General features: G+C 43.4%; 2 protein-coding genes across 9 annotated transcripts in view; one reads left to right on the top strand and one right to left on the bottom strand.

The window, feature by feature from the left end:
- Window positions 1-26,233, top strand: part of Dscam3 (Down syndrome cell adhesion molecule 3) — a 137,712-nt gene that overhangs the window by 104,327 nt on the left and 7,152 nt on the right. For all 4 annotated transcript variants that reach the window (XM_043418755.1, XM_043418753.1, XM_043418754.1 and 1 more), the window contains exons 4-14: window positions 1,206-1,348; window positions 13,878-14,042; window positions 22,095-22,241; window positions 22,467-22,607; window positions 22,753-22,943; window positions 23,267-23,507; window positions 23,729-23,882; window positions 24,005-24,156; window positions 24,573-24,842; window positions 25,496-25,641; window positions 25,778-26,213. In XM_043418755.1, the coding sequence (XP_043274690.1) occupies window positions 1,206-1,348; window positions 13,878-14,042; window positions 22,095-22,241; window positions 22,467-22,607; window positions 22,753-22,943; window positions 23,267-23,507; window positions 23,729-23,882; window positions 24,005-24,156; window positions 24,573-24,842; window positions 25,496-25,641; window positions 25,778-26,213 (2,186 nt within the window). The remainder of the gene's footprint in view (window positions 1-1,205; window positions 1,349-13,877; window positions 14,043-22,094; window positions 22,242-22,466; window positions 22,608-22,752; window positions 22,944-23,266; window positions 23,508-23,728; window positions 23,883-24,004; window positions 24,157-24,572; window positions 24,843-25,495; window positions 25,642-25,777; window positions 26,214-26,233) is intronic.
- LOC122410551 (uncharacterized) lies at window positions 14,524-18,580 on the bottom strand. Of its 5 annotated transcripts, none has more exons than XR_006260975.1 (5): window positions 17,496-18,580; window positions 16,346-16,642; window positions 16,118-16,250; window positions 15,238-16,046; window positions 14,524-15,147 (listed from the first exon to the last, which is right to left on the bottom strand). XR_006260975.1 is itself a non-coding variant. In XM_043418759.1 (5 exons), exons 2-5 carry the CDS (start codon window positions 17,859-17,861, stop codon window positions 16,024-16,026), a joined length of 819 nt encoding a protein of 272 aa, XP_043274694.1. In that variant the 5' UTR covers window positions 17,862-18,015; window positions 18,139-18,580; the 3' UTR covers window positions 14,524-16,023. The 5 variants fall into 5 exon arrangements, 2 of the variants coding, with proteins under 2 accessions (XP_043274694.1, XP_043274692.1); XR_006260973.1 differs by having other exon boundaries at window positions 14,524-15,542; window positions 15,820-16,046; XR_006260974.1 differs by having other exon boundaries at window positions 14,524-15,542; window positions 15,869-16,046.

The following is a 26,233-nucleotide window of genomic DNA, read 5'->3' as shown; positions in this document are numbered from 1 at the left end:
CTCTTCTTTCCGTTCGTATCTCTCAGGAGACTCGCTCTCGTATAGCGGTACGTGAGAAATCGTTTGCGATCGCCTTGGCAGGCTGCATGTGTCGCAGTCGCTCGGAAATGCATAGAATTTCTTCGAATGGACACAGAAAAATTCTATGCATCACCAAGCGACTAGATCCCCGATAACGCATATAGAAATAAGCCGCATAGAAAAGATTTTTCTTGTTTTTCAAATATCTACAAGCGTGCTACGCTTCTTTTACCAACTTCCATCATCGCGAACCCGAATCTGAGGCTCGTCTTTGGGGGATGTGTCGGGGCATGCCCTCCTCATCTTTCCCTAGAATTTCCCATTACTTTATATTTCTTTCTGAATTTTTCAATATGCCTGGCTTTTCGATTCTCGTGAAACTATGAAAGAGCAAAACGAGACATCGGAACCACTCCTTTGCCTCTCTCCGTTCGTCGCTCGCTGTAACATTGCGTGGAGCAAGTTCAACGATAAAAACAGGCATTCGATAAACGCTGAGGATTATTAAACTGAACAATCCATTGGAATATCGCGGGCGAACCGTTCGGCGAGCCTCTATCGATCGGATAAAGTACACATTCGATTTTCTCAAGCCTCGTTTAATAAACGCTGCGCGCAGTCATAAGTCCCCATAACCGAGGATTAGGACTGGCCTCCCTCGAGTATAATGACGTAGCGCGGTAATGCTCGAACTCTCAACGATTCGGTAATGTGCGATAGAAGGGATAATTAGGGGTGTAGGAATAAGAGGGTTGGTGTTTGAGTTCAAGCCTCGTGGAGTCTTGATAGAGAATGAGAAAGGGAGAAAGATCGAGCGAAGATTCATATACATCGGACCTTTCGTGTGAAATCAACGTTTCTCTTTTTATGGCAACGCCGCGCGCAAGCTCCTTGGAATGAAGCGAATAAAGTGGCGAAATAAAGTATCGTTATTTTTATGGCAGCTGCCAGCTCGCAGGATCCATTTTGGCAATATTCAGGGCTTTTATATCTCGAAAGAAAATGAGATATTTTTTCAAAACATTGCTTTTAAGTAATCATCAAGATCGATAGTCAATTTTAAGCACGAAAACGTGCGAGCGAGTCAATTTATCGTAGCAAATATTAGCATGACAACGAACCAAATATTATTGAAGGTCAAAGGCATGGCCGATGAACGGGAACAATGACTTTTGTTGTTTCAGGCAGCTACTGGGCAACGGTACTCTCTATTTTCCACCGTTTCTAGCCCAGGACTTCCGGGCCGAAGTACACAACGCGAGATATCGATGCCGAGCAACGAGTTCCGTTGGCACGGTGCTATCGCGCGAAGTCACCCTCCGAGCTGGTAAGTTCTTCTTCCTCACAATCTTCATCGATTATTGAAACGCCTTTTTCCGTTGTCTCATTTATCGCCGAATCAAATGATCGGTGAACAAGACTTTAGTAAGTGAATAACAAAAGTGTCTCGGAGACATTTCTGATGGCATTTCGGTGTCAGAGTACAGAAACAATTTCAGGGAGCGGCAGTGAAAAGGGAAACGTCTTGTACAAAACTCACGAAACTGCGATGCTTCCTCGATCACTATCCATCAGTTATTTTCCAAGAGAAAAAATCCAATCCGTATAGGCGTCTTCTGAAATAAAGATTCCTCCATCCGCCGATGTAGCCAATGTAGCAGAAAAAATATCTTAAATTTCCAGCGAGCATCGACGGAACATCTATTGTCCAGGACGCAGCAGGAAACGAGTCGCAGTTCGATCACCACTTTTACGCTCGTTGCTCCTATTCCGAAAGGAGAAACGAGCATTAAATCGAATTTGAGCAATTGAGATTCGATCTCGGCGCTCGAAAATAAAAAATACACTCGGATATTCTTACGTGTGCATACTAAATTGCAGATAGACTCGAATCGAAGCTCGAGTTATTTGCTCGAGTTAATCTCTCGTATATTATCCTAAGCTCGCGCTATCTATGCTAAAGACGCACTCATGAGAATATATACACGAGGAATCCTCCGCCAAATTGTTCAATAATGGAACCTGTGCCAAACCGGGACAGCTCTTGTGGGAATACCCTTCGAATTTAAGCGATCATGAAAAACGTGGAGATGCGAATGCGCATTTACGCACGTACCGAAAAAAAAGTCCATCGATTCGTACACCAATTCATCAAAGTAAATGATCAAAAAAATATAATTTTCTGTGATATTTAATAAACTTTGAACAACCAATCGATTTTTAACGGTGGCTGAACTCTAACTTACACGAATAATCGAACTTTGAAGCTCACGAATATTGTGCTTTAAGCAAATTCATTCTTGAAAATGGCAGGTTAAACACGCGCTCTTATGGAAGCTTTCAAAAATTGCGAACTTGAACTCAAACTGATCTCAAATTCGAGACATTGAATCATCAACATATTCCGCCAGAAGTTTAATACTGTCTTGAGCTTTCTGTTTAAAAAATTGTATTGCGCAGAGTTGGAAAATAATTTTTCCACAAGATGCGCTTGAACCTTCTCAACAAAACAGTAAATGGAACATCGTATTGAAAAGAATTTTTGATGTTTCATCGTTCGAATTCAAGGCGACTCACTCGTCGTTCTTCATCGCATATCATTTCTTGAAAATAATAATTCTCACATAGATTAGGCGAGTCGGTGCTGAATTGCCTGTGTAGTTATACAGGGATGTTTAAAGATGAAGGGATGATAGGCTAGGTCGAGAAAATGGATGAGGGGAAAAGGGGACCGTCCCGAAACTGCCTCAATTCTCACATCGTAAATTTCCACGGTAAGGTATATTGCACGTGCCCGTGAAGCAATCTCACTGTCAGCGGTGGTAACGCTACTTTCGCACCTCTGCTCACCCCTTTTTCATCTCTGCCTCCGCTTCTCTCTCTGTTTTCCATTCCTTCCTTCCTTCCCCAGACTCTACAGTACCGAAACGTTGCTCGGAACTTTCTCATATAGCACTGTCCGCCACCACGAGGAAATGTCGCTACGTTTACGCCGATTAAATTTTCCGAGGCTCGTGTTCGCGCGTGATCCACTCAACTTGGGTATCCTTGGAACTAATTCACACTGGGAGAAGAGGCCATAAAAGCCCGTTCGAGTATTACGGAGATCATTGTAAGGCGGTTACATTCGAGCCAGTGAAATCAAATTTTCGTCTGTAGCCAAATCATTTATGAAACTGTAATTCTTTGCACACTTTTTTCTTCACGAACGCGACGATGCGACTTCAATCGATATTATTGCGAATTATTTTCCGTCATGAGCAAAGGGAACGAATTCAAAAAAGCTCTGAAACGTCTGCGGGAAGAAAAACCGACCGAGTTTTTTGTTGCTCCGTTTATCTCGTTTGAGAAAAGAAATGCAACTTTTTTCGTAGACTCTCCGGAGGCCCGAGCGAATTCTCCGAGCTGTCTGGCTCTCGAACTCTCCCAGTGTATTCTATAAACGCTTTGGGAAAACGTTCGTGCGACCGTTAAATTGTATCGGGAAAACGTTCGATTCCAGGGGCAAGAAGAGGGCCACAAAAAAAAAGAGGAAAACTCAAGACCGAGAGAGATGCGTCGCATCTCGCCTATTTTCCTTAGCCGTGCTGAATAAAAGGACGAAAAACAGAGAAAGAGAGTGGAATAGAGTAGTCCGACGATACACGAAGGGACAAAAGTTTGGCGGCACCCGAGCGTACCGCAGGCTCGGTTACGTGAGCTGCCATTCAAATAGCTAGTTTCGGTGCCCGTTAACAGGAAAAACTGCTCGTTTTTAAATCTCCTCGTCAGCCATCGACTCCGAGACTCACCAAGTTGCAATATTTCCTCACGTTTTTCCAGCCTCGTCCGAATATTGTCGCATGCAAACATTCTCAACCTCAAATCTCATTAACAAACTTTATTTTTTCGATTAATAACACATTTTCGAAAATCGCCCTAACATTTGTGCGCCCTCTCACAAATAGGACCGAAGAGAGTGAAAAATGTATATGGAGCATGTGTCGAGGGTCGGATCGCGAGCTCGATTATGATGTGGAACGGCCCAGTAAATAAATATATCAACATTATCAGAATATCGGTGTATACAGGCGGTGTCGCTGTACCTGATATTCGAGAGAATCGAGGCCGAGACGCTTTCAGAGGAAGGAAGAGGAAAAGCGAGGAAGATACGGCGGGCGTGAGAGGCGGTAAAAAGAGAATGGCAAAAGGTTGGAGAAGGGTAAAAGGTGGACAAGTATACATATTACAGATCGTATGTACACACACACACATACACACAGAGTGTGCATTTGTGTGTGGAAATATCGAAGAGGGTGGTTGGTTGTTATCGGGATTCTTCGCCTACCAGAAAATAGAAAGGGGATGGAAAAATAAAGAACCGATAGTGGGACCCTCATCCACCTTCGGTTGTGGGTGCTCTCGCTCTCTCTCTGCCTCTTTTCTCCGTTGTCGACATACTTGAAAGCGACGCTGTATGAAAAGAGCCGAAATCGATACACCGTAGTTGTTTTCACATACCGCTCTGCTCCGCGCGACTCTTCGACGTGCCCTCCACCTTCTCGAGTGTTTTTTTTCTCCCGTATTTTTATTCCTCCCTCAGTCCTTCTCGTCCCTGCATTTCGCGAGTCTCAACAGTCTCGTGAAAGTCTCCTGCTCCGCGGCGTAGGAACCTGTGCCCGCGTGCACGTGTATTTATCCTTTTCGAACATCCCCAATATCAGTGCGCCAGAAGTGGAGGAGGATTCGAATCTTTTTCTTGTGCATCGAGCCTCGCGCCTCGCGAGGCCACCGTCGGAGCTTCTGTCTCACCGCGCGGCGATCGGGATATAGAAATATTTGCGAAAACTGTATCGAAGCAGCGCACGCGAATTCTCCGCATTTCTAGCAGCGAAGCCGAGCATGAACTCGACCGGTGGCGAGAATTCTACATAAATATTATACACTTTCAAATTTTCCTCGGCGAACCTAAGAATACGTGAATCTATCGAAGGGACGTAAGAGAAACTTTGCTTATACTTTCCAAGTATAAATCTCGAGAGTCACGTAGTTGCATAAGCAGCGGCGCAGCGGGAGGGGAGCGCGAACCGTCGGCGTCACGGTTCGCACGATGTCCGAGTGTGCGAGAAGGCTCTGCAGGTTTTCCTCCGGAAGTCAAAACTTTATCCTCGAAATCATTCTACCAAAGTATTACAGCGAGATAAACTTTGTAAATGTATATTTGCAGCGATCCTTTTTTAACAATGCTCACAGATGGGGAGGTGCCCCGACTTTGAAGGAACATCGGAGTTCGTTTTCCATCGGAAATTGCTTCGAGAGCGACCATGTACCAAAGTTTGCAACGTTCGAGTCCGACGAAATGAACGAAAATAACGTTTGTGATTGACCAGTTTTTTACTCTGTGTGCAGGCTGAAACTGAAAAACTAAGAATTGTAAATTCGGCGGGGACCGAAATTGAAAAATTACTGGAATTATTGAAAGCTTTTTTAAGTTCATTTCGTTGGACTCCGACGTTGCAAACTTCAGCGTCATCGACCATGTTCGAGTGACGGTTAAAATTCCAAGAACAAAAGTTCGTCTTGTAGTAAAACTGTTGGCTCTATTTCGGGAAGCGACGGGGATTCACGAGCCTCGCAACCGTTTATCGATAGAAAAGTAAGGCGGGAAATAAAAGGGAAAGCCAAAGGTGAGCGAACTCTCACCCGCGCGGCGAGGCATTTGTTCATTGGGTACAGAAGTCCTCGACCCCCGCATCTCCGCGTATCCTCTGTGGAAGTCCTCTTTCGTGTTTCCTCTTAAGCCACCAGGCCGAAGCTACGAAGGTGGAGCTTTTAGAGCTTGGTCGTTGACGTGCCGAGGCGTGCGCGAAGACGAAGGAGAACGACGACGGCGCCGAGGACGTTCGTTCATTAAAATATGTTTTTCGAGCTGTCCCACCGGGCGCGGTAATTACGCGTTTAATTATTTAAACGAGTGACCCTGCATTCATCAACATTTCATTCCTCAGCGCGAACAACTCGCGCTCCGAGACTCTCCTTCTTTCATCCTACTCCACGAGACTCTTCGAAGTCTTGGCAAGCTTCAAATGCATATATACAGAGGCGTGCACGCGAATCCGTATATATCTTTATAAACATGCGAATTTATTATACTCAACAGTTCTTCAGACCCGCATTTCCTTAATGCGTTTTCACCCTCGGCCCACAGCCGCGCGCGCGCTTCTGCTCCTCTCGTTTTTATTTTTCTTCTCTTCGCGCATCCTTTTTATCTCGTCGTGTTTAATAAACCTGCGGACTTTTATTTTTTCATTTTCCCTTCCATATTTATCTTATTCTCATTTATATCGCGCGCTGGTGCGAAGCGCACTCTCCAACTTTTTCATATCTTTTAATTCTTCTATTCCAATATTTCCCTCTATTTTTTCCCGGAGCTTTCGCACTCGGCGAAACTTCACGAGAGTTGCTTCTCCCAGCGCTAGTGACGGAGGATCAAATATACGGTGATTGCAACGAATCCCCGCAGTAGGCCAAAACCAACGAACTCTTCGCAGTATATTTAAGCAAAAAACTGCCTCAAAGTCTCTGTCGATGTTCCTCGGGGCAAATGAATTTTGGAAGACTGCTGTCCGGGCGAGAGTCTTCGAATCAAAAGGCATAAGTGATGATTCGCGCGAACTTTCCACCGCGATTTCGTGCATAAATACGCGACCGCGCGCCCTCGAATTTCGTCTGCAAAGTTCAGAAATGTTATTTCTTTCGTATACTCTTTTGAGGCCGCCGCGCACCCTCTGCCGAGGAACGAAGAATGTGCTCAAAGTCCAACAGCTTGGAAAACACGTGAGGCGGACATCGGCGAACTCCCCGGCGCAAGGGCGACGTGAAAGCGGACGGAGCAACTTATCTAAAATGACATCGCACCTCGCCATACACTTTCCTACGTATACGTAAGCACATAAAGTACGAAGGAAACGCGAGAGCGGCGTTCACGAGACTCTCGTAAGGGCTTATTTTCGTGGAGCAGACGCGGCTCCAGCCATTGTCGCGATTCTTTGTAAACCCGAGTCTCAAAACTGACCCTTTCCCACTTCGCTCCACCGGCGCGTATCTGCACTTCTGTCTCGGAGCCTTTGCTCCGAAACTGACGCCTCCCATGTACCAGCGTCGCTTCTTTCTTCTTCGCAAGTATCGCACTCGAGGCTCCCTCTTCTCCGCACTATTTTCTTTGCGTCTCCGGCTTCCTCTCCGGCTCTGTATTCGAATTTCTCTTATCGAAGCTCGAAGCATGACCCTCGAGCCCGTGCTCTCGAAGTGAATACTCGAGGTCTACGATCCCCCCGCCTCCGCGTGCAAGAAAACTCGAGGACGGAGTCAAGCGGACGGGATCCTTGAAAATTTCACGGAAATGAGAATTCCTATTCTTCATTAAACCCTCAATATTCACGGAAATAAGTATTCAAATCTCCATTGGGAGCTTTTCTCTCAGAAAAACTTACCGGCAGACAGGCTGCGTACAGCTTCCGCGGGCGGGGAGAGAATCGCCGATTGTTCTTACCGTCTTCGCAGCTCGAATCTTCTGATGTTTCAAGAGATTCGAATACCCTTGCAATCGGAAAAAACGCGGTTTTCGAGCGACTCGGGAAAAACGCTCGATCCTTCCAACGGGCATTCGAATCCCCGTTCGAAACGTTGTCCAATAACTTTTGATTTTATTCGCCAAAAGGTCTGAAATTGCTCGTAAATATGAGAACGTGATATTTTTCTCTTCCGTGTGTCTCCCCGAAACTGTCGACCATGCGCAGCGGCATTTTCGTAGCAAAGCTTTTTTTCTGCCCCTGCTTCGCCATCCTCCCTAACTTAACTTCCGGTCTCTAAAGCCCGGACTGATACTCCATTACTAGCCGGCTGTATCTCGGCAAGGATTCTCGGGACACGCGTTATCACGAGATCGAGAACCCGGAAGCGCCAGCGCGAGTATATGTACTCCGGGCGGCGCGGTATCACGGACAATAAGACAGTGGTGGTTCGGTGTGTGTTATGGGTATACGGAGCGGACTGAGCTTCGTGGGCAAAAAAGCGAGGCCGGGTCATTCTGGCTCGGAGGCACGACGAGCTGCCAAGAAGGGGCTTTTCTCCGAGGCATTTAGTTAACTACCGCTGTGAATCTCTACGGCAGAAACGAACGGATGGAAACTCCGAACGAGCAGGGCATCGGGTTACTTTTGTAAACCAGAAAGCGGCCACTGTGCGAAGCGTATGCATGTCCGTTTGGGCTCTAAAAAAGTTTTTCTCGTTTGAATTTAAAATCTCGAAGATTTCAATAAATTCTGGAGCTAATCGCCTTCCGTCTGTTTGCTGCCTCCTTCCCTCTCTGCCACAAGTACTCGACATCCTCGAAAATGTAAAGCAAAAGAATAAGGTTGACCTATCGCAAACTTCATTATTAGATGCAAACGTGACATTTTTTTATTTCATAGTTAAAGTGCGCGCAGGAAAATGCCTGCAAAATTTGTGAGCGCATCTTCGACTAGTTATAACAATGAATAATCGACAAAATTTCGAAATTTAACGCACAGCTTATGAAGACCGCGCTCCAGCAGAGACTTGAACCATTAATAACTAATTTTTCCGATTAGATATGTTTTGAAAAAGAATTCTCAAATGTTAAAAAATGATGAGGATCATTTTTGAATAAAAAAAAACGAAGTTTGCCGAAAAAATGAAATAAAAATCTTCGATTTAGTCGAGTAATTACGTGGTGTGTCGTCGTCTTCTGCTGCTACCGCTCTGGCTGCGTAAAGGTGGCATCGCTGCACAACCTCGAATAACACGGAACGGATTCGAATATGTGAACTGTCAAACTGTATTCATTGAATAATCGAATTGAGGGTTCTTGTGCGAGAAACAGAGTGCTAGGAAAAATAAATTTGTTTGAAGACAATGTTTTTGGTCAAGCCGAGCATTGCGTCGATCCATGGTCAAATATAACCTCCTTGCACAAAGGGATAGTAAATGGTAAGCAAAGGAGACAGCATTACCAAATGTATTAGCAGTATGGCTGATTGGACGATGAGAATGACATTAAAAAAACTTCGTAATAAATGATGTTCCATAAATCATCACGACACACACCTGAAAAATCATGGACTTTCGTAATACTAATAAAATAATATATAAATCCATCATCCTATAGTTAATTTAAAGTTTTCAAAATAATAAGGTGTCTCTTGACTAGCTGTTGCGATAGGTCGACCTTTTTTTCACTCTTTTGATGATGAAAGAAATGATTAAAATTTATTCGTGCGTTTATTAAAATGATGTGTAACTTATTTGTTGAGATTCATAGATTTTTAATATAATGATAGCAGCTAAAATACTTTCGTAGCTAAATCGTCAAGCAGCTGGCTCATGGTGTTGTCGAACCCTCCACTGTTAAAGTCGTTATTACTCGTTAACCTCAAATAAATGTTTTTCTTTTTCCATTACCAAGTCATTTTCACCAACAACAAATGTTTCTCAAGCCATCATTGATGTCTAAAAACATTATATTTTCTTATTCTCGTTTTTGGCTCTTTAAAGTTAGGAGGATCCTGTTTCATTAAATCCAGACCGTCGCACAGGTAGTGTGCCTGCCATAAGAGCCTGCGTGTATAACCCTTCAAAAAATGTGATTTTCGTTAATTGTTTTCTCGGCAACTAGACGGCAGATCCTATAATAATTCCGGGAATAGATGCACGCTGTATATTTCTAGCATATTTCCAAATTTCAACCGTAAAATTTGGAATTTTCGATTTCCATTAGATTTGTGTGATCTTCCTTAAATCTGCAGCATAGTTGAACGAATTTCGCAGATTTTTCGACAGATTCGAATTAATTTCCTCCCCGGAGTTTTATTTTCTCAATGGATTCCCGGCTGATGCGGTATCTACGGTATTCATGATTTCCGGATATCATCTGGGATGCGTTTCTGCACGAGTGAGTTTAACTATCGAATAGCGAGCATAGCGCAGTCCCTGACATTCAAATTTCAGAGCTACAAAGTGGAAGAGAGATAACCCTCTGGTTATACGGTCCGGAAGTCATGAGTCCCCATCGCCGAACAATGCAAGAAGTAAGAGAAAAACGTTCGGCTTTTTTCTTATTTCATTGCGGCATAAAGTATCCGAAGCGAACCCGGAAAAAGCAAATTATCCTGGAGCTGTATAAAGCGACACGTTTCCCGATTAAACGTTGCAAAGTAGCCTCGCTCGCTATGCATGTATACATCGCACATTTACAGGCTCCAGGTCCAAGCAGTTTTTCCTTGAATCCTCTTCGCCCCTCACAGCTCCCGGGCTCGCACATACGCCTTAAAGCGCTTCGGATAGACCGGACGATTAATGAAGTACGTGACGCGCAGTTTTACAGCTGGATCGTGTCCATTATTGAACGGTTTTCTCTCGCGATAGCCACGAGCATACATCACGATTCTCTTAAAAGTTAAATGGCAAGACGGCGCACGAAAAAACACGCGCTCCCTCAACGCAAAGAAAGAATGAAAATAATTGATTGAACCTTTGGTACAAACGTTTTATAATTAAAAAGTAATCCTCGGATTGAAATTTTTTCAATTAACCCGTACGCGCCGCCCGGCTGTATCTTCGGATGAAGATTTAAAAACAAAGGCAACAAAAAATAGATGGAAAATGCGAGCCGAGGGATTGTTTGGTATTGACAATAATTCGTATACTTCTCCGCATTCCGAGAGGATATACGGGAATATACGCGGAATTGGGAAAAATGCATTCGAGAGTAATCCTATTCCATATGTATTTTCTCGTTCCTCTATCACCACTCCTCATTGTATTGACCCGTTTCGAGACTTGGGAACGTTCGCCGACGGATTTTCAATCGGGAATTGGCTCGAATCGTAAATAGAAGAAAAAAAAGGGTGGGGGGAGAGATAAAAAATTTTGTGTAAATAAAATAAGCGTGTTCAATCGACAAGGATTTAGCTCGTAGAGAATGCTCTACCGATTGGTGAAATGAGAGGCTGCGAATCGGTATGGAGGTAATCGACATTTCAGAGGAGAAAAATCCGCAGTATCAAATGCAAGAATTTAGCCCACGGGCTGTTTCGTACTTTTTCAGGCCGGATATACCTGTACAACTCGTTGTATATGCACGAGGCATGAATATAGAGGAAGAAAAAGTGGAAAAGTGCGGTGAATCGCTCAAAGTTAATTTGAACGATTTGAAGGAACGCGCTCCGGCTGTGGATGGACCGAATTTCTTCTTCGCAGTGGATGTATGATACGCTCAATGCAAAGGAAGGGAGTCACGAGTTCGTATAGCCGTGAAATGGCTGAAAATATCGTCGGCTCGATGCTTCGATAGAGACCCCGTCGCATATTGGCTTCATTTGCACATTTCGTTTCGCGCGCTCATCTCGTCTACTCGCTTGCTTGCACATTTTTTTCCACCTCCAAGTCGGCTCAGCGAATGCCGTGTTCGCTGCGTATATGATACACACTACGAGAGTACGGGCTCGTTCGACGAATTTGAAAAATTCGCGAGCTGCCCTCGCGCTGCTGAGGAATCCGAAAAATTCTGCGTGCTCTATGTACGCATTTTTGAATAAATTTTCATTCTAAAACCCTTCAAATGAAAGCTTTTCGACGCAGTTTATCGATTCTTCCGTACGGACACGATGAGAATTTTGTATTGAAAACAAGCTTCAGAATTTGCACTCCATATTCTCTGCATTCCATGCAAATTAAATTCGCTCATACGTTTTTTCGACGAAAAGCCGGATCCCCGCGGTGATGAGCACTCTGGATGAAAATATTTCGCAGAAAAACATAAATCCCGCCATCAGTTTAATAAACGTACATCGTTCATACGAAAAATTTCGCGAGGCAGATAAATATCAAGCTCTGAAAATAAGTCTCGACAGAAATATTTAACAAGTAATCAGAATCGCTTTGAATGAAAACAATGAGGCTTTTTCAGTGGCCATACTTCCGAGCCGGGCGACGCGGGGGTTGAGAATCCCTATCGTCGTTCGTGTGCAGGCGGAGATAAAATCTTCATTCAAATTTCCCTCGGTCGAATGGCGAGGCTTCGCAAGAGTGCGTCCTTGCTGGCGAGGGAAAAAAGAAGGAACTCGAAAAGTAAAAGTGTGTGCGTCGGCTGGCCTTGTTTCCCGAGCGCCCTCGTAGCTGTCCTGTGCCAACCCTTTCACCCTGGGACGCGATCCCCCCATGGGATTCGCCTCGTTTTTCTCGTACGTGTGGGCAGGGAACACACTTTTCGCGATACGATCGCGCCGAGGCCTCAATCGGCCGAGGTGAGCAAACCAACAACCAGCATCGCCGTCAAAGAGCACCAAACACTTCCCCATTCGATATACCCACTCATCCATGCACCAATAAATATCCATTCATACTTTCCCCACCCCAATCCCGAGCCGTAGCCGCACTTGTTCTCCGTGCTCATTCATCCCTTTATTGCTCTGCCACACTTCGCTTGCTCCCTGCCCATTGGGTAAACAAAAAACATGTTCAATCCACTCTCGATGAAAAAGGCACTTTTCTCTTATCTCCGATGAAGCGTTCCGTACAAAGTCTAAGAATTTTGTGTTTCTCATGTTCCTTCTGATATCCGTTCTTGCCATGCTTTCTTCAAGTTTTCGACCAAAGCCGCACTCTTTTATTTTGACGTTTCATTAACTTTGGCACATTTGGACGAGAAACATCGCGAAAAAGGTAGAAAACCGTGCTGATGTAATCAACTATATTTTGATGCGGTCGCTGCCACGGACTGATGCATATCGGGGTTGGAAATTTTGAAAAAATTTGAGAGGATGGATCGGTCGGTATATCCAAACCGTGAGTGCGAGGAGAAATAGCTAAAAAGTCCGAAATCGAAATTCTTTGAGACAGTTTGACCGATCAAAAAAAGGCTGCTCGAAAATTCCAAATGAGCTTAGACGACTGATCCATACTCTTAAGAGCGTTTTCTTGCGCTTTATCCTTTGAGCTCTTCCTGTACTCATGTGTGAACAATGCGACAAGAGTAAAAGCAGACTCGGACGGTTTTGATTAACCGTTGGACGGATCTCGATGAGCGAGACGATCCTGACATCGGTTGTCAGGAGTTTCGGATCACAATCTTTTTGCCCATACGTCTGGTGTTGATGTACAAAAAGGTCTGATGATCGGCAAAATAGGGGGATCAAGAAAAATGACGTGAGCCAGAGGCGTTGACGAGGGTTGTTAAGCACGAAGATGAAACGCCTGCCTCATTTATCGAAGGGATGATAAAAGTCGGTGGAAAAAAGGGCGAACATTGCCGCCTCGACGATGAGTCGGAAGAGACGATGAAGTTTGGAGGTTTCGAGAGCGCCGGAACTTCGCTAGCCTCGAGAGTATATCATCGAGAAAATGAGAGACACGAGATTGAGAGAGGAGAGGGAGGCGCGGAGAGAAGGTAGAAAAGTTTCTCATCCACGGAGGATTTGCCAGTATAGTTCGCACTGGAAATCGCGGCTGCTCACATCTCGCACGATCCTCCGCGTCTATGATCCTCTTTGTCGCAGCTCGTTGGAGCGCAATCTATCACGGGCCATTCCCAGCGACAGCGATAAATTTAAGGGATCTCTCCTTTTGACGAGCACTCTGTCCGCGTATGTTATTTTTCGTATGAATGTGTTCGATGAAACGTACGAAGAAACTATGAATTCGCAGCCGGCCAGCAGCGAGCGCAATGTCTCATTCGGTCTTTTCCTTTATATATTTTTATGTCCCCATGAATTATTCAACCTCCCCTCGGACATAAAAAATTTAGTATCCCTCCTCTAATCTCACTATTCATCACATAATCATCTTATTATTTCCAGTGCTTACGGTGCCCGGTTACGACGTAAGGGTAGACAGATCGCCGGTCGTCGAGGGCTGTAACGCAGTTTTATCTTGCACAGCCCGAGAAGACGTTAAGGAACATCTCACAGTCACTTCCTGGTTTCGGGATGACGCCATTTTGCTACCAGGCAGCACGGATACGGGTCAGTCAAATTTACTTTTATCAGCGTACTTCACCATTGCGTTGTTCATTGTTTTATTGATTTGTTGCTTGCTTATTTCACTTGTGATCGCTCATGATCACAAGTCCTGAAAAAGCGTATTTCAAAAACATTTGCGACGTGGATTATCGAAACGCCATCGATACGTTTCCGACAAGAAGCATGCACAGTTATGGCGCATTTTCTCGTGACACGAAACACAGAACGGGAGGAACAAAAAATTGGCGAAACTTCTTTCGGCGAAGAGGATCGAGCGCAGAAAAATGCAAAGGACTTCAGCAAACTAGACATTGAGCAGATGTTTGTAGAAAACGAAACAGAGCCCCAAACGCGATTTTCCAGTGAAAAAATGTGGGAGAATTCATTTAGTTGATTGGGCCGTTGAAACTTGAGCATTTCATTTTGTTTATTCAGCGCGATAGGCAGGGAAGGAGGATTTTGCATCAATTCGACTTGACGAAGCTTAACATTTTTCTGTAGCTTTATTTCGAGAGCTTAGCTATGGGTTTTTACGTTTGCACATTTGAAACTGTTCGATGTTCGGTCACCAGTCAATTTGAATTGGATAAAATAATCGGGCTGAGCCCCATCTGAATGTGGAAGAGTTATACGTGTGTACACGCCGAAAATCCGGTTTCTATTTAATCCTCGCTTTTTTTATCTCACCCTCGCCGTTTCAACTTTTCAGTTGCGAGAGTCATGCTTTTACCGTTGCAGCCGCCCTCCTTTGTCTCCTCCCCCGCGCGATTCGCCCACTCACGAGTATACTTTGCTCCCGGAACTCTTGTGTCCTCGGTTTCAACGTTACTGTACCCGGAAGTGGCTTTATACTTGTAATAATAGCGACGCAGTAGCTAGAGAGTGCCAACGGCCTACGAGCCTGCTCTCCTCGCGGCCCTTTCTAGTTTTATACAAACCAGCGGTAGGAAAAAACTCGAGCGGAGGCCCTGCCGCTGTACTCTCGGAAATAGGTGCTCCGTCGAGCCTCCCACAAGCTTTTTTTGCCTCCGCCAACAGCGCGCCACGTCCCTCTGCCACTCGTGCGTGCAAACCGTTGCACCGACCCAGGAACCGCATCTTTTTCCTCCTTAACATAAAACGACGTACAGCGGCGTAAGAAAGTCGTCCGTAAGCCCTTCTGCCTCATGAGCCTCGAATGGAAAGTGTCAGGACGCACCCTCGCCCTGGAGTCGTTTCTCTCGCGTGTTCTCCTCCTCTTTTTCAGCCACGCTCCTTCGCGGACTTCTCCAAAACATTTGTATCTCTTACTTGGTCGTTAGCAACTCTTATCGAGAGCTTGAACCAATTTTTTCCGTCTATTTTTCCCCTAACGAGGATTTCCCCTAAAAGCGTTGGGGATTTTTTGGTCGTTGACAACAACGAGAACGGGAAGCTACTTCAGAGATCGAGTTTTCTTTGTCGCAAGAGATAATTGTGCTGCTTTCCAAGTACATAACATTTGACTCCTCTCACATCCGCGCACTGCAAAAACAAGCGTGTTGTTAGGTGTGTTGAAACAACGCACAACACATCTCGCAGGTGTGTTGTTTTAACTAATCGTGTTGCAACAACACACAATACATCTCGCAGGTGTGTTGTTTTAACGAATCGTGTTGAAGCAACACGTTACGCCGTAAAATTTCGAACAACACGGCAATTTCCGTTTTGTAATTTATATAATACTGATAATGTGTGTTGTTTCAACACGGATGATTTCAGCACGGTTTTGGGAAGTTACTCATACTTATATGTACAATACATTTTAGAAAGTAAAATAAAATGGCAAATATCTTGTCGTCAATGTCGACCTAAACGAAATTGCCGTTTTATGATATCCAATATATTTGTGTAAATATTTTTATCCATTTCTTCCGTAAATTCACAGACTCTTTGAGCAATAGACGTATATACGTGCGGTGTGTCACCGCGGAATTCATATTTCTTTCGAGCTCTTTTAACGCATCTACTCCATGTACATCAGGACGCCTGCGAAAAATAAAAATGTAACAAGAGATCCCCTAATATTTATGGAAATTAATATAGAAATTCAAACGTACTCTTTATGAATCGTAAAACAGTTGGAATATTTTGACCGATTTTCAATTTGTCTTCGCCAAATTTCATTACAGATCGTTCTGAATTAGCACGTCGATTCCGCACATTTGTACTTGACTGATGTCGTACAATCCCCTGCAATAATAAAAGAAAACTCAATAAAGAAAAATTTAGCACATGACGGCTTTGACAATTGTAGTAACTGGAAATGCAAAGAAATGAAAACTTACACATCCATGGTCTCCGCCGCTGAGCTCTGGATAAGCACTAACAATGGCTTTTGCGTAGTTGAAATAATCATTTTTACTCAGCATGCCATTAGTGCGATGCAAAAGATCAGTTGCCCAAAAATACGTTAATGACTTTTGAGCAAGTAACATTCCTCCGTTGTTCACTTTTTGAACCAACTCCGGGGTCAGTTCTGGCAATGATGTTGGCGTTCCAACGAAGCTTGAAATTATGCTTCTTTTTTCAGTGAAGTCATTTGTTTTCAGTTTTTTAAATTGTCTGTTGATTGATTGGTTTTCCTGAAATTCCAAAAAATAAGCACAACAGTTTTATTTCTCAAAGCATAAAGCAAATCTTATGACCGTTCGACCTAATAAAAATCTCAGGAGTTCAAAACTTTCTTTACAATAAAAGAAATTTCATGTAAGCTTTCATCTTTGAGTACACTGAGTTCATTGGTTACAATAGAATATTCATAATTTTCTTAATGATTTTTTCTTGTCAGCGGTAAAAGTCTGGATCAAATTCCTTTCTCTGCAAAAAAATTTGGATCAAATTTCTTTTCTCGCAACAATTTTGATGAACTTTCTTTCTAAGTAATGAAAGTTTTGATCAAATTTGTGTACCGCAACAGTATTCATAAGATTTTTTTTCTTGCAGCGGTGAAAGTTATGGTTGAATTTTTTGTACAGCAGTAAAGTTTTGAAAACATTCGCTTTATAGCAATCAAAATTTTGATAACGTATTGATATTTTATTAAAATTTTGATCACTTTAAAAAGAATGTTTTCAAAACTCTACTGCTATACAAAAAATTGAACCATAACTTTTACCGCTGCAAGAAAAAAAATTTTATAAATACTGCTGCGGTAAACAAATTTGACCAAAACTTTTCTTGTTTACAAAGAAAGTTCATCAAAACTGCTGTCAGAAAAAAATTTTGATGCAAATTTTCTTGCGGAGAAAGAAATTTAATCTGAACTTTGATCACTGGCTTAAGAAACACTTATTAAAACTCATTGACGCAAAGAGATTTATGAAAAATCTTATCGCTACCAATGAATTAAATGTGTTATAAATTCTTTATCCTATTGTAAATCGTTTAGATTCATTATTCTACATTTTATATAATAAAACATCGAGATAATCTTACCTTTTCTTTCTCCTCCACACATTCACTTATTTTTTCTTGGGTTTCAATGAGAGAGCCGTCTTGATCGATAGCGTAGATCGTTGAACACGATAGAAGACTTTCGCCTAACGGAACAATGCAGGTTATTTCCAATTCATCGATTATTTCTTCCTCTGCTTCGATGTCACATAAAATGTTTTGATTTTGAATCAGCTTCTGTAACACGATGGCTTGATTTTCGATTTTCTTTTTCAGAAGCAAGTCGTTTTCACAAGCTTCGCGGATTTTTTGGATGACACATTCGGAATCACTCATTTTTTCGTTCACTTTGCAAAATTTAATTTTTTTGCATCGCTCTTCGTTTTTGCAATAAATCGTTTTTTCCATTTTTATGCTCGCTGAGTGGCACAAATAATAAGTGAATTAAACGTATGCGTCTTTTCGCCGACCGAATCGAACCGAATAATCACGAAAACGAGAAGCAAGTTTTCATCACATGGCCGTATGGTCTTAACGCTATAGGAGCGCAGACTCGAGCCAACTACAAACAAAAAGAAAAAGAAGAAAGAGTCTGGCTGGACAAAGGACGAAGACGAGGTTAGCTCACACTTACAAACGTAAACAATGTTTGCGTTTCGTATAACGGACTTTTTGACAACATTACCTCATGAGCGAATTAGTGTAGTGGGTAGCGTGCGTCCGTTAAGTTAGAGCGTGTTAGGTAGGTAGGTCGATCGAATCCCCCCTCGATGTATACGAATTTTTCTCAGAAATAATTCGTTTCCAAATCTTCGAACTTTGATATCCGAGGTTCACGAACGAGACGCATCCAGTAATTCTCGGTAAAAAAAAAATATTTTGTTGTATTTTTCGCCATTCTTGCGAGTGAATTTACTCGCAAGCCAACAACGCATTTCAAGTGTGCGGATATGCACAACAGCAACACGCCATGATATGTGTCGAATCGGGCGACAAAGAGGAAAACGCCTAAAACGTGTTGTAACAACACGGAAAGCCGTTTTTTTACAACACGGGAAACCGTTTTTTAACAACACGGAAATGCGTTTTTATAAAACACGATTAATATGTGTTGTTTTCATGAACAACACGGCAAAAAGCGTGTCGAAAATGGCGACAACATAAACACGCTGGAAACGTGTTAAAACAACACGCTTGTTTTTGCAGTGCGTGGGAGCGAAATCTCATGAATTTGAGGGCTCAGCTAATTCGTAGTTTCGCCCACAACAAGCTTTCAACGTCGTGCTCTCTCGCTCTCGTGCTTCGAGCTTTTCATTTGAATCGTGCTTCACTCACGCTCGAGCATTCATGCCCCATACATATTTATGTCGCTCTGTTTTGCACGTAACTGATACATGCGCAAAGGCATTTCTATTTATACACGCACACATGCCTACGCCACATGCTCGTGCAGACGGCAGACGCTATTTCTGTACATATCGGAATGACGTAGGCACAGAATTGTGGTTTCGTACGATTCGTAGAAGGAATTACTTTCCTGGGAGAAACAGAGAGCGAGAGATTCCCTGATATCAGGGCTCCCATCACGTCGCGTCGAGACGTGATACGTTTGTTTCGTAATTGGGTGAGTAACGCTTCGTACGTACGTTGCATTTAAGCACCTCCGATGCGTTGCCGCAGTGCCAAATTTACGAATCTTCCCATCCGTTACACGCGTTTATAAACACTTTGAATTTCTGTATCAAGACTCTCGATTTATGGGTTGCATTTTATTGAGAAGTCTCTGATGGTGCGTCAAGTTGCATGACCCGCGCGAATCGTCCGTGATCCCGAATGATAGAAAATTGGAAAATAATGCCGAGTGACGTCGCTTCGAAGATTGTACGTCGAGGAAAATGTCGTTTTGGTCGAACATCGCGAAAACTCGTCCCCGCTGAAAGACGGTTCGCATGCGGGCATTCCGGACGCTTCTACAGACGAGCTTTCGTCCAAAGATATATTTCGACGTTGGATAACTATTTCTGCATTGGTCCGATAAATACTCTCGCAGCTCGAAGGGAATCCACTCACGTGAGATCCTCGACGCTCTCCCAACTTTTCATACGAGCATCGTACACGTTAAGTGTAAATCCAACCCGACGTTTTTTTTGCTCTGCACCGGAAATCGAGCATTCCTCTTCCACCTCCCTATTCGTTTTCTCGAACGACGTCGACATTCGTCTTTCTCGTCTTTGACACCGAGCTGCGCTTTCCGTAAACATCCAGAATCCAAAAAGCCCCTTTCTCCGTGCGTCGCATCCTGCCGCGAGTGCACCCGAGTTTGGAGGAACGAACTTGCGGAAAATATGTGGCTCCGTGAGGTGCATTTTTGGTGGTAAGTTGCTCGAAATATGCTGCTCGGAAATCAGGGATCCGAGTCAGCTAAAAAAGGACATTTGTACAGCGTGCATTGCGAGAGGAAAAAGTTAGAACGAGACTAAAGAAAATATGAAAGGGTGTGCGGGCTTTTTAATATCGAGACAGAGAACCCCCTGCTGTGGGAGCCGGTTCGAAGCTCCGAGAAAATCCGAATGAAGAGAAAAGAGGCGCGATAAGAAAAAGAAGGGCAAGGTGTATGAAATATATACTGAAAAGGAAAGAGAAAGAACGGAAAAGTTACGTCGACGATTTTTCGATCGGCTGTACATAGCCGCGCGGTACATAACTGTAATACATGTCCGCACATACATTCTCCCAAAGTCAAGTAAGTATTCTATACTTAGACGCGGCAAGTATCGTCTGTATAGAGATATGGAAGAGCGCAGCAAGGAAAGGTTGAGGCCAGAAGAGACTAGCCGCGGAGAATACCGGCTATTTATCTCCGTATTTTTATTCCGTCCGCGAAGGCGATATTAAATTGCTTCTTCGTAGGAACGAGCAGACGGGAGAAAGAGAAAGAGGGATGCGAAAATGCACCCCGCTCAACTTTCCCTCCGTGGAAGTATCCTCTTTTTCTCATCGCGCCTCTTTTACCGCTTTCATGCTCGTGTACCTTCCGACCCTTGATCCTCCTTATTTATTTCTGCTCTCCTCCGTTCAATCCTCCACTTTCTTTCATTCCGATCTCGTATTATAGATATTTGCGATCGAATTGCTTATCGCGAGGGATGTGCTCTCTCAGGGGACATGAACTACCGACCGGAAATGTGAATGCTACAAAAAAACAGATATTCTCAAACTCGTATGCATACTCGTTCAAAAATAACAAGCAGACTCCCCAATTTCCGACTTTCGAGCCATTCTCTGCGACGCGATCGATCGTAGGGAGCTTGACGTGCTTCGAAGAACGAGCACATTTCAATCCCCAGCAAATTTGCTCCTTCGATCTGCTAATTTCAATGATTTTTTCATCCAAACGTTCATCTTCCAATCTGCAAGCACTGAATATTGATTTTTTATTTAATTCAGTAGCAAAGAGAGACTTCCCCGATAAGTTTTACCACAATTTTTGTCGACAATGAAATTTTATTACAATTCATAACTTTTTTTGTTCAGCTTGGAATATTACGCTCGATTTCCAATCGTACTGTGAATACTCTGAGACAAATCTTTGTAACGTCGCATTAATGCGGGTCGTTGAGGTGTAACCTGTTCAATAATTAATCCAACGTTTAACGCCCAATTTATGAATGATATAATCTGCTCGAAGCCATACAAAGTAGTTGGTGTATCGTACCACGAGCGTAAGTGGCTTTTAACGATGGAGAGAAAGACAGATGATACGGATACACAAAGAGCATGTGAATCCTCTGTACATACATACATATATCAATTATACATGTATATGGAAAGTTGTATATAGAAGTAAAGTAGGAGTCAAGCAGCTGGGCTGGAGGTGTACCACGATCGTTTCGTTCGGTGGATTACCCAACTCCGGAAGTCTGTCGAGATGCACCCTACAACATCCTATGTCGACCTCCAGACACCAGAGAGACGGAAACACTCGCTACTCCCTTTTCAAATATTCTGTATTCGCACGCGGTGTACAGCGAGTTCCAAAACAAATTTGACTGTAAATCTCGCTTTCGGCGATTCACAACGTCGAGGCTTCGAGAAATCGAAGCCCGAGTTATGAAAATGGACTCAAAAACCATTTCGCCACAGTGATTGTCAATTTTCGACATTTTCATGCCTCAAAAACGGTGCCTCAAAACGAATAAATTGATTGAAAAGGAAACGAAGTTTTTTTACCCTTGGTGAAGCGATCGAAAAGAACGAGCGTGATCTACTTTTCTGGAGCGCGAAAATAAATCAGGTTTAATTTATCCGGAATAAATATGAAGTCTGATTTGAGAAATAGGAAAAGTATGTCAAAAGGTTGAGCCGAATTGAGCCAGTTATCAAAAATAATCGTGCTGCTTAACTTTTCATTTCCTGCCCCTGGTGAATTCGATCTTCTCTCTTTTTTTCTGCCATTTTCTCAGTGCGGTATTCTCGATCTTAAATATTGGACGCTCCTCGAAATGGTCAAAAAATTTGCCCAAATCCCAATTAAAAATAAAACAATAAAATTAGTATTTGAAAAAAGCAAGCAGAAAAGAGGAAAGTTGACGATTATGAATTTGTTGACACGAAGTACCATCATCAACGAATAAATTTCAGGCGGCAGATTCGTAGTGACGTCACAAGGTGATCTCCATATCAGAGCAGCAAGAGCGGAAGATGGAAGAGCAACTTATTCCTGCCTTACGCTCCACGCACTTACAGGCGAGAGGCGAAGAAGCGAACCTGCCACTCTGACCGTCACAGGTATGCTTATATATGCACACCTCATCTCCCCGGTAAATGTGCGAGAATATTGGCCACCTAGACAGAAAATATATTGCTCGCGTCAACCTCCGAAAAATGAGATTTCACGTTTGGATGTACAAGATATGTGCACTTTTCCATTTTGTACATTGATGAAACGTATATTTATACGGACGTGTATGCATGCTAAAATATTTTCAAATCTTTTTACGTGCCACCGCTCAGAACCCAATGGCTCCATGCCACCGAGATTGATGCAACGCTCACAAATTGCATTGTCAGCCGAAAGAGGCTCGGACGTTCATCTGACGTGCTCGGCTCAGGGAAGTCCGCCGCCCCAATTCACGTGGTATCGGGATAGAAATGGTGAGATTTCCTGCCAATTGTACTCTGAATTCTTGGTAACAAAATCATGATTTTTTTAAAATAAAATTAATAAGAAATGATTTTTCTTCGATTTTCGTATCTCCTAATCCGTACGACACGTGAAATTGTAACTCGTTTCCTTCAGGACACCCGATACCTGTGGAGTCCTTTGGGAATATTCAGCTTTGGGGCGATCTGATGCAAATTCGTCGAGTCGACGCCCAGGATGCTGGAAGGTACATTTGCCGTGCGAGCAATCAGTTTGGCGAGCAACGAGCCGAGACTCATCTCTCCGTTACGTTGAAACTAAATGCTCGTATACAGCCAAGATTGCAGGTAATTCGGAGACGCCAGGCCCGGCCAATCTCCTTTCTATTCCCTCCAATTGCTTTTTAATCGCTCAAAGTAGTGTGACAATTTGAAAAAAGGATTGAAACGTGAATCGGATAATTGCAGTAGTAACTGATTGGGGGTTCAATTAGATGTTCCTTTTATTTTTATATTTTTGTTCCACTTAAACTGAGGAAATATATGAAAAAACTATTTTTTTCCTGACATTTGAGAAATTTCAATATCGTTGTAACGCGCGCTTGGCATTTTGAAGATTAAAAATTGAACGATGTCGCGAATACGATTAGAAAATTTGTGGTTTTTTTCAGATCGTTAACTCCGGTGAATCAGCCACAATGAACTGTACCGTGGAGGGGTATCCGGTCGAAAGCGTCGAGTGGCTTCACGACGGTGTGCCTGTTCTTACTGCACAAGACACGAGAATAAGACTTTTGGCACCACTCGTTCTTATCGTTGGTTCTGTCGGACGCAGGGACAAGGGAATGTACCAATGTTTGGTCCGAAGCGATAAAGAAAATGCTCAAGCAACGGCCGAGCTCAAATTGGGCGGTAATAAGATAAAAAGTTTTATTGGATGGAAAAATTCGTCAACTCTTGTCAAATTCATCGACTCTTCAAAGTGTCGAAAACGCAGCATTAAAAAAATCCGACCGGCGACTCACGCGAAACTCTCGAAACGCGACTCATTCCATTAATTTTCGAATCTCCGTTCGCGACGTTGTGCGATCAAGCGTGATTATCATTCGACATTTTTATTGATTTTTTTGCAGACACCGTTCCAGAACTCCAGTACACTTTTATAGAGCAGGCTTTGCGACCGGGTCCACCTGTGTCTTTGAGATGTTCAGCGACGGGATCTCCGCCTCCCTCGTTTACGTGGCTACTGGATGGAGAGCCTCTGAGCGAAATAGCTGCTGGGCACAGGTGATTTGCTCCCCACATACGGAATCGATCGAATCCTACCATTTTTTCTTTTCGATCACTCCTCCAACGTGCCTGTATTTCGTCGACAAATTCAATTATACTTATTCGACGTTCATTGACAGATACGCGATTGGCCAATACGTCGATCAGTCCGGTGACGTGATAAGCCACTTGAACATAACATCCGCAAGTGCTGAGGACGGTGGCCTCTATGCCTGCGTCGCGAGGAATACTCTCGCTGCTGTCGAACACAAAGCTAGACTCAATATCTATGGTAAAAGGAATTCATCATAATTAACAAACAAATATAAAAACTATCGAAAATATTCAATTCACTATTTCTGCATTCCCCAATAGTCGTTGGCCTACTTTCAAATCCCGGAAAACAAATTATAGAGACTCCAAAAACCACCGAGCAAACTGTTTATTCAAAAACATTCCCATTTTAAAGAGCAAAAAAAAATCATTCGCTGCCAAAAATTTGTTGAGCCTTCGAGCAAGTTTGGAGAAAACCCTCGAGAAAACCTGAACCAAAGTTTCGTTACAATGTTCATGGAAAATATCTTGGAATTGCTATCCCGATTCAATCGTAAGAAAATGTAGAAGAAGAGAATATTTGTCGGTATGAATGGTAGATAATGATGTATAAGAAAGAAAACGAAAAATTGTATGATTCGATGTAAAATGTAGGTGCACCGTACATCAGGTCTATTGGTCCGGTAAGAGCGATAGCCGGTGTGGATACTGCGATAGCGTGTCCTTACTCGGGATATCCGATAACGTCGGTCGAATGGTCGAGAGGTGGTATAGAACTACCCCTTGACATGAGACATCGGGTGGATAACGAGGGCTACCTCACCATAGCGACCGTCGATCCGAACGACAATGGAACTTACACGTGCACCGTTAGAGCAAGATCGGGGGAAACTGCTAGTCGAGATATAAGACTCACAGTGAGCAGTAAGTCTTGATGGTCGTGCTCCGTTGGCCTTTTCTGCGACGTTTATATACAGTCAAAACGAAATATGTGGAGCCTGAAACTTTTCACACACACACGCAAAGACATGCTCGAGAGCGAGATTTTCCATCTTGCTTGAAAAACGAGACAGAAGTAAAAAGGTTGAATTTCTTAGGACGAATGCGCGCGCTCTCGCGCGCGGCGGAGACGAATGAGAGTGGGAACGATAGATGAAGAAACGATATATCGTAAATACTACTTTCCTCAAAGCCCCTGAGAAAAGCGTCGATTCTCCGGAGATATTCTTTCTGCCTTTTTCCCTACTTCTTGATACATTATCAGTAGCTTCCTTCTCCCGTAAGCTACGAAAATCCTTTGCTCGATAAACCACCGACTTAATGCGCACTCGTGAATCATTCGACGTACCCGAATAAAAGCTTTTGTCTCTGAACGATATCGGGAACGAAACGAAATAGCCTTGCTGCGGACGATCTCGGTTTTTTCGATTCGCAAGGTTTTGGGATTGCTTTGGATTTGAGTTTTGGAAATGTCGTAGCGATAACGCGGCGGAATATTGATTATAGCTTCGTACACAGTTTGAGCTCAACTTTCATAATATCAAATTGGAGACTCAACTTCATCTCAATTCACGTAGGTCCACCGGTTATGAGTCCATTCGGGTTTCCACCGAATCTGCAAGAAGGCAGCCGCGCTCAAGTGACCTGCAGCATCACTTCGGGTGATCTTCCAATTTATTTTTCCTGGCTCAAGGACGGAAAACCATTGCCATCGTCTCTCCAAGTGAGTCTAGATTTTCCTCGATACTTTTCCATACAAAATTCATTCGCTTGCCGTTCCAGGAAAACCACAAATTCTCATTACACCTAAATTCAGAAGTTTTCCTCGAGTCTTATTCTTGTTTCGTTTTTTTTTCCAGATTGAGGAACGTGGCGCAGAATTTTTCAGTGTTTTAGTATTCAAAGAACTGTTGTCACGTCACAGTGGAAAATACACGTGCGTGGCGACGAACAACGCCGCGAAAGTTAATCATACCGCTGAACTTTTGGTAAAAGTTCCACCCCAGTGGATCTTTGAGCCACAGGACGTGGCAAGTTTGCTAGGCAATCCCTTGAACGTACATTGCGAAGCGAAAGGTTTTCCACCGCCGCGTATTACATGGCTTCGCGGACGAGGAAGAACCTCCAATGATTATCAACCGTTGATCGACGGTCTCGATGGCAGGATAACTATTTTGCCAAATGGGTCATTGTGGACAGCGTCAGCTGGACCACAGGACGAAGGACATTATTTGTGCCGAGCCAATAATGGCATTGGATTGGGGCTCAGTAAAGTTATCTACGTTTCAGTCAACGGTAAATATACTTTTTTCTAC

This window comes from Venturia canescens, chromosome 5, assembly GCF_019457755.1.
Source record: "Venturia canescens isolate UGA chromosome 5, ASM1945775v1, whole genome shotgun sequence".
Taxonomy (NCBI): Eukaryota; Metazoa; Arthropoda; class Insecta; order Hymenoptera; family Ichneumonidae; genus Venturia; species Venturia canescens.
Note: the sequence above shows the minus strand (reverse complement) of the source record. Positions and strands in the feature narration are given on the sequence as shown.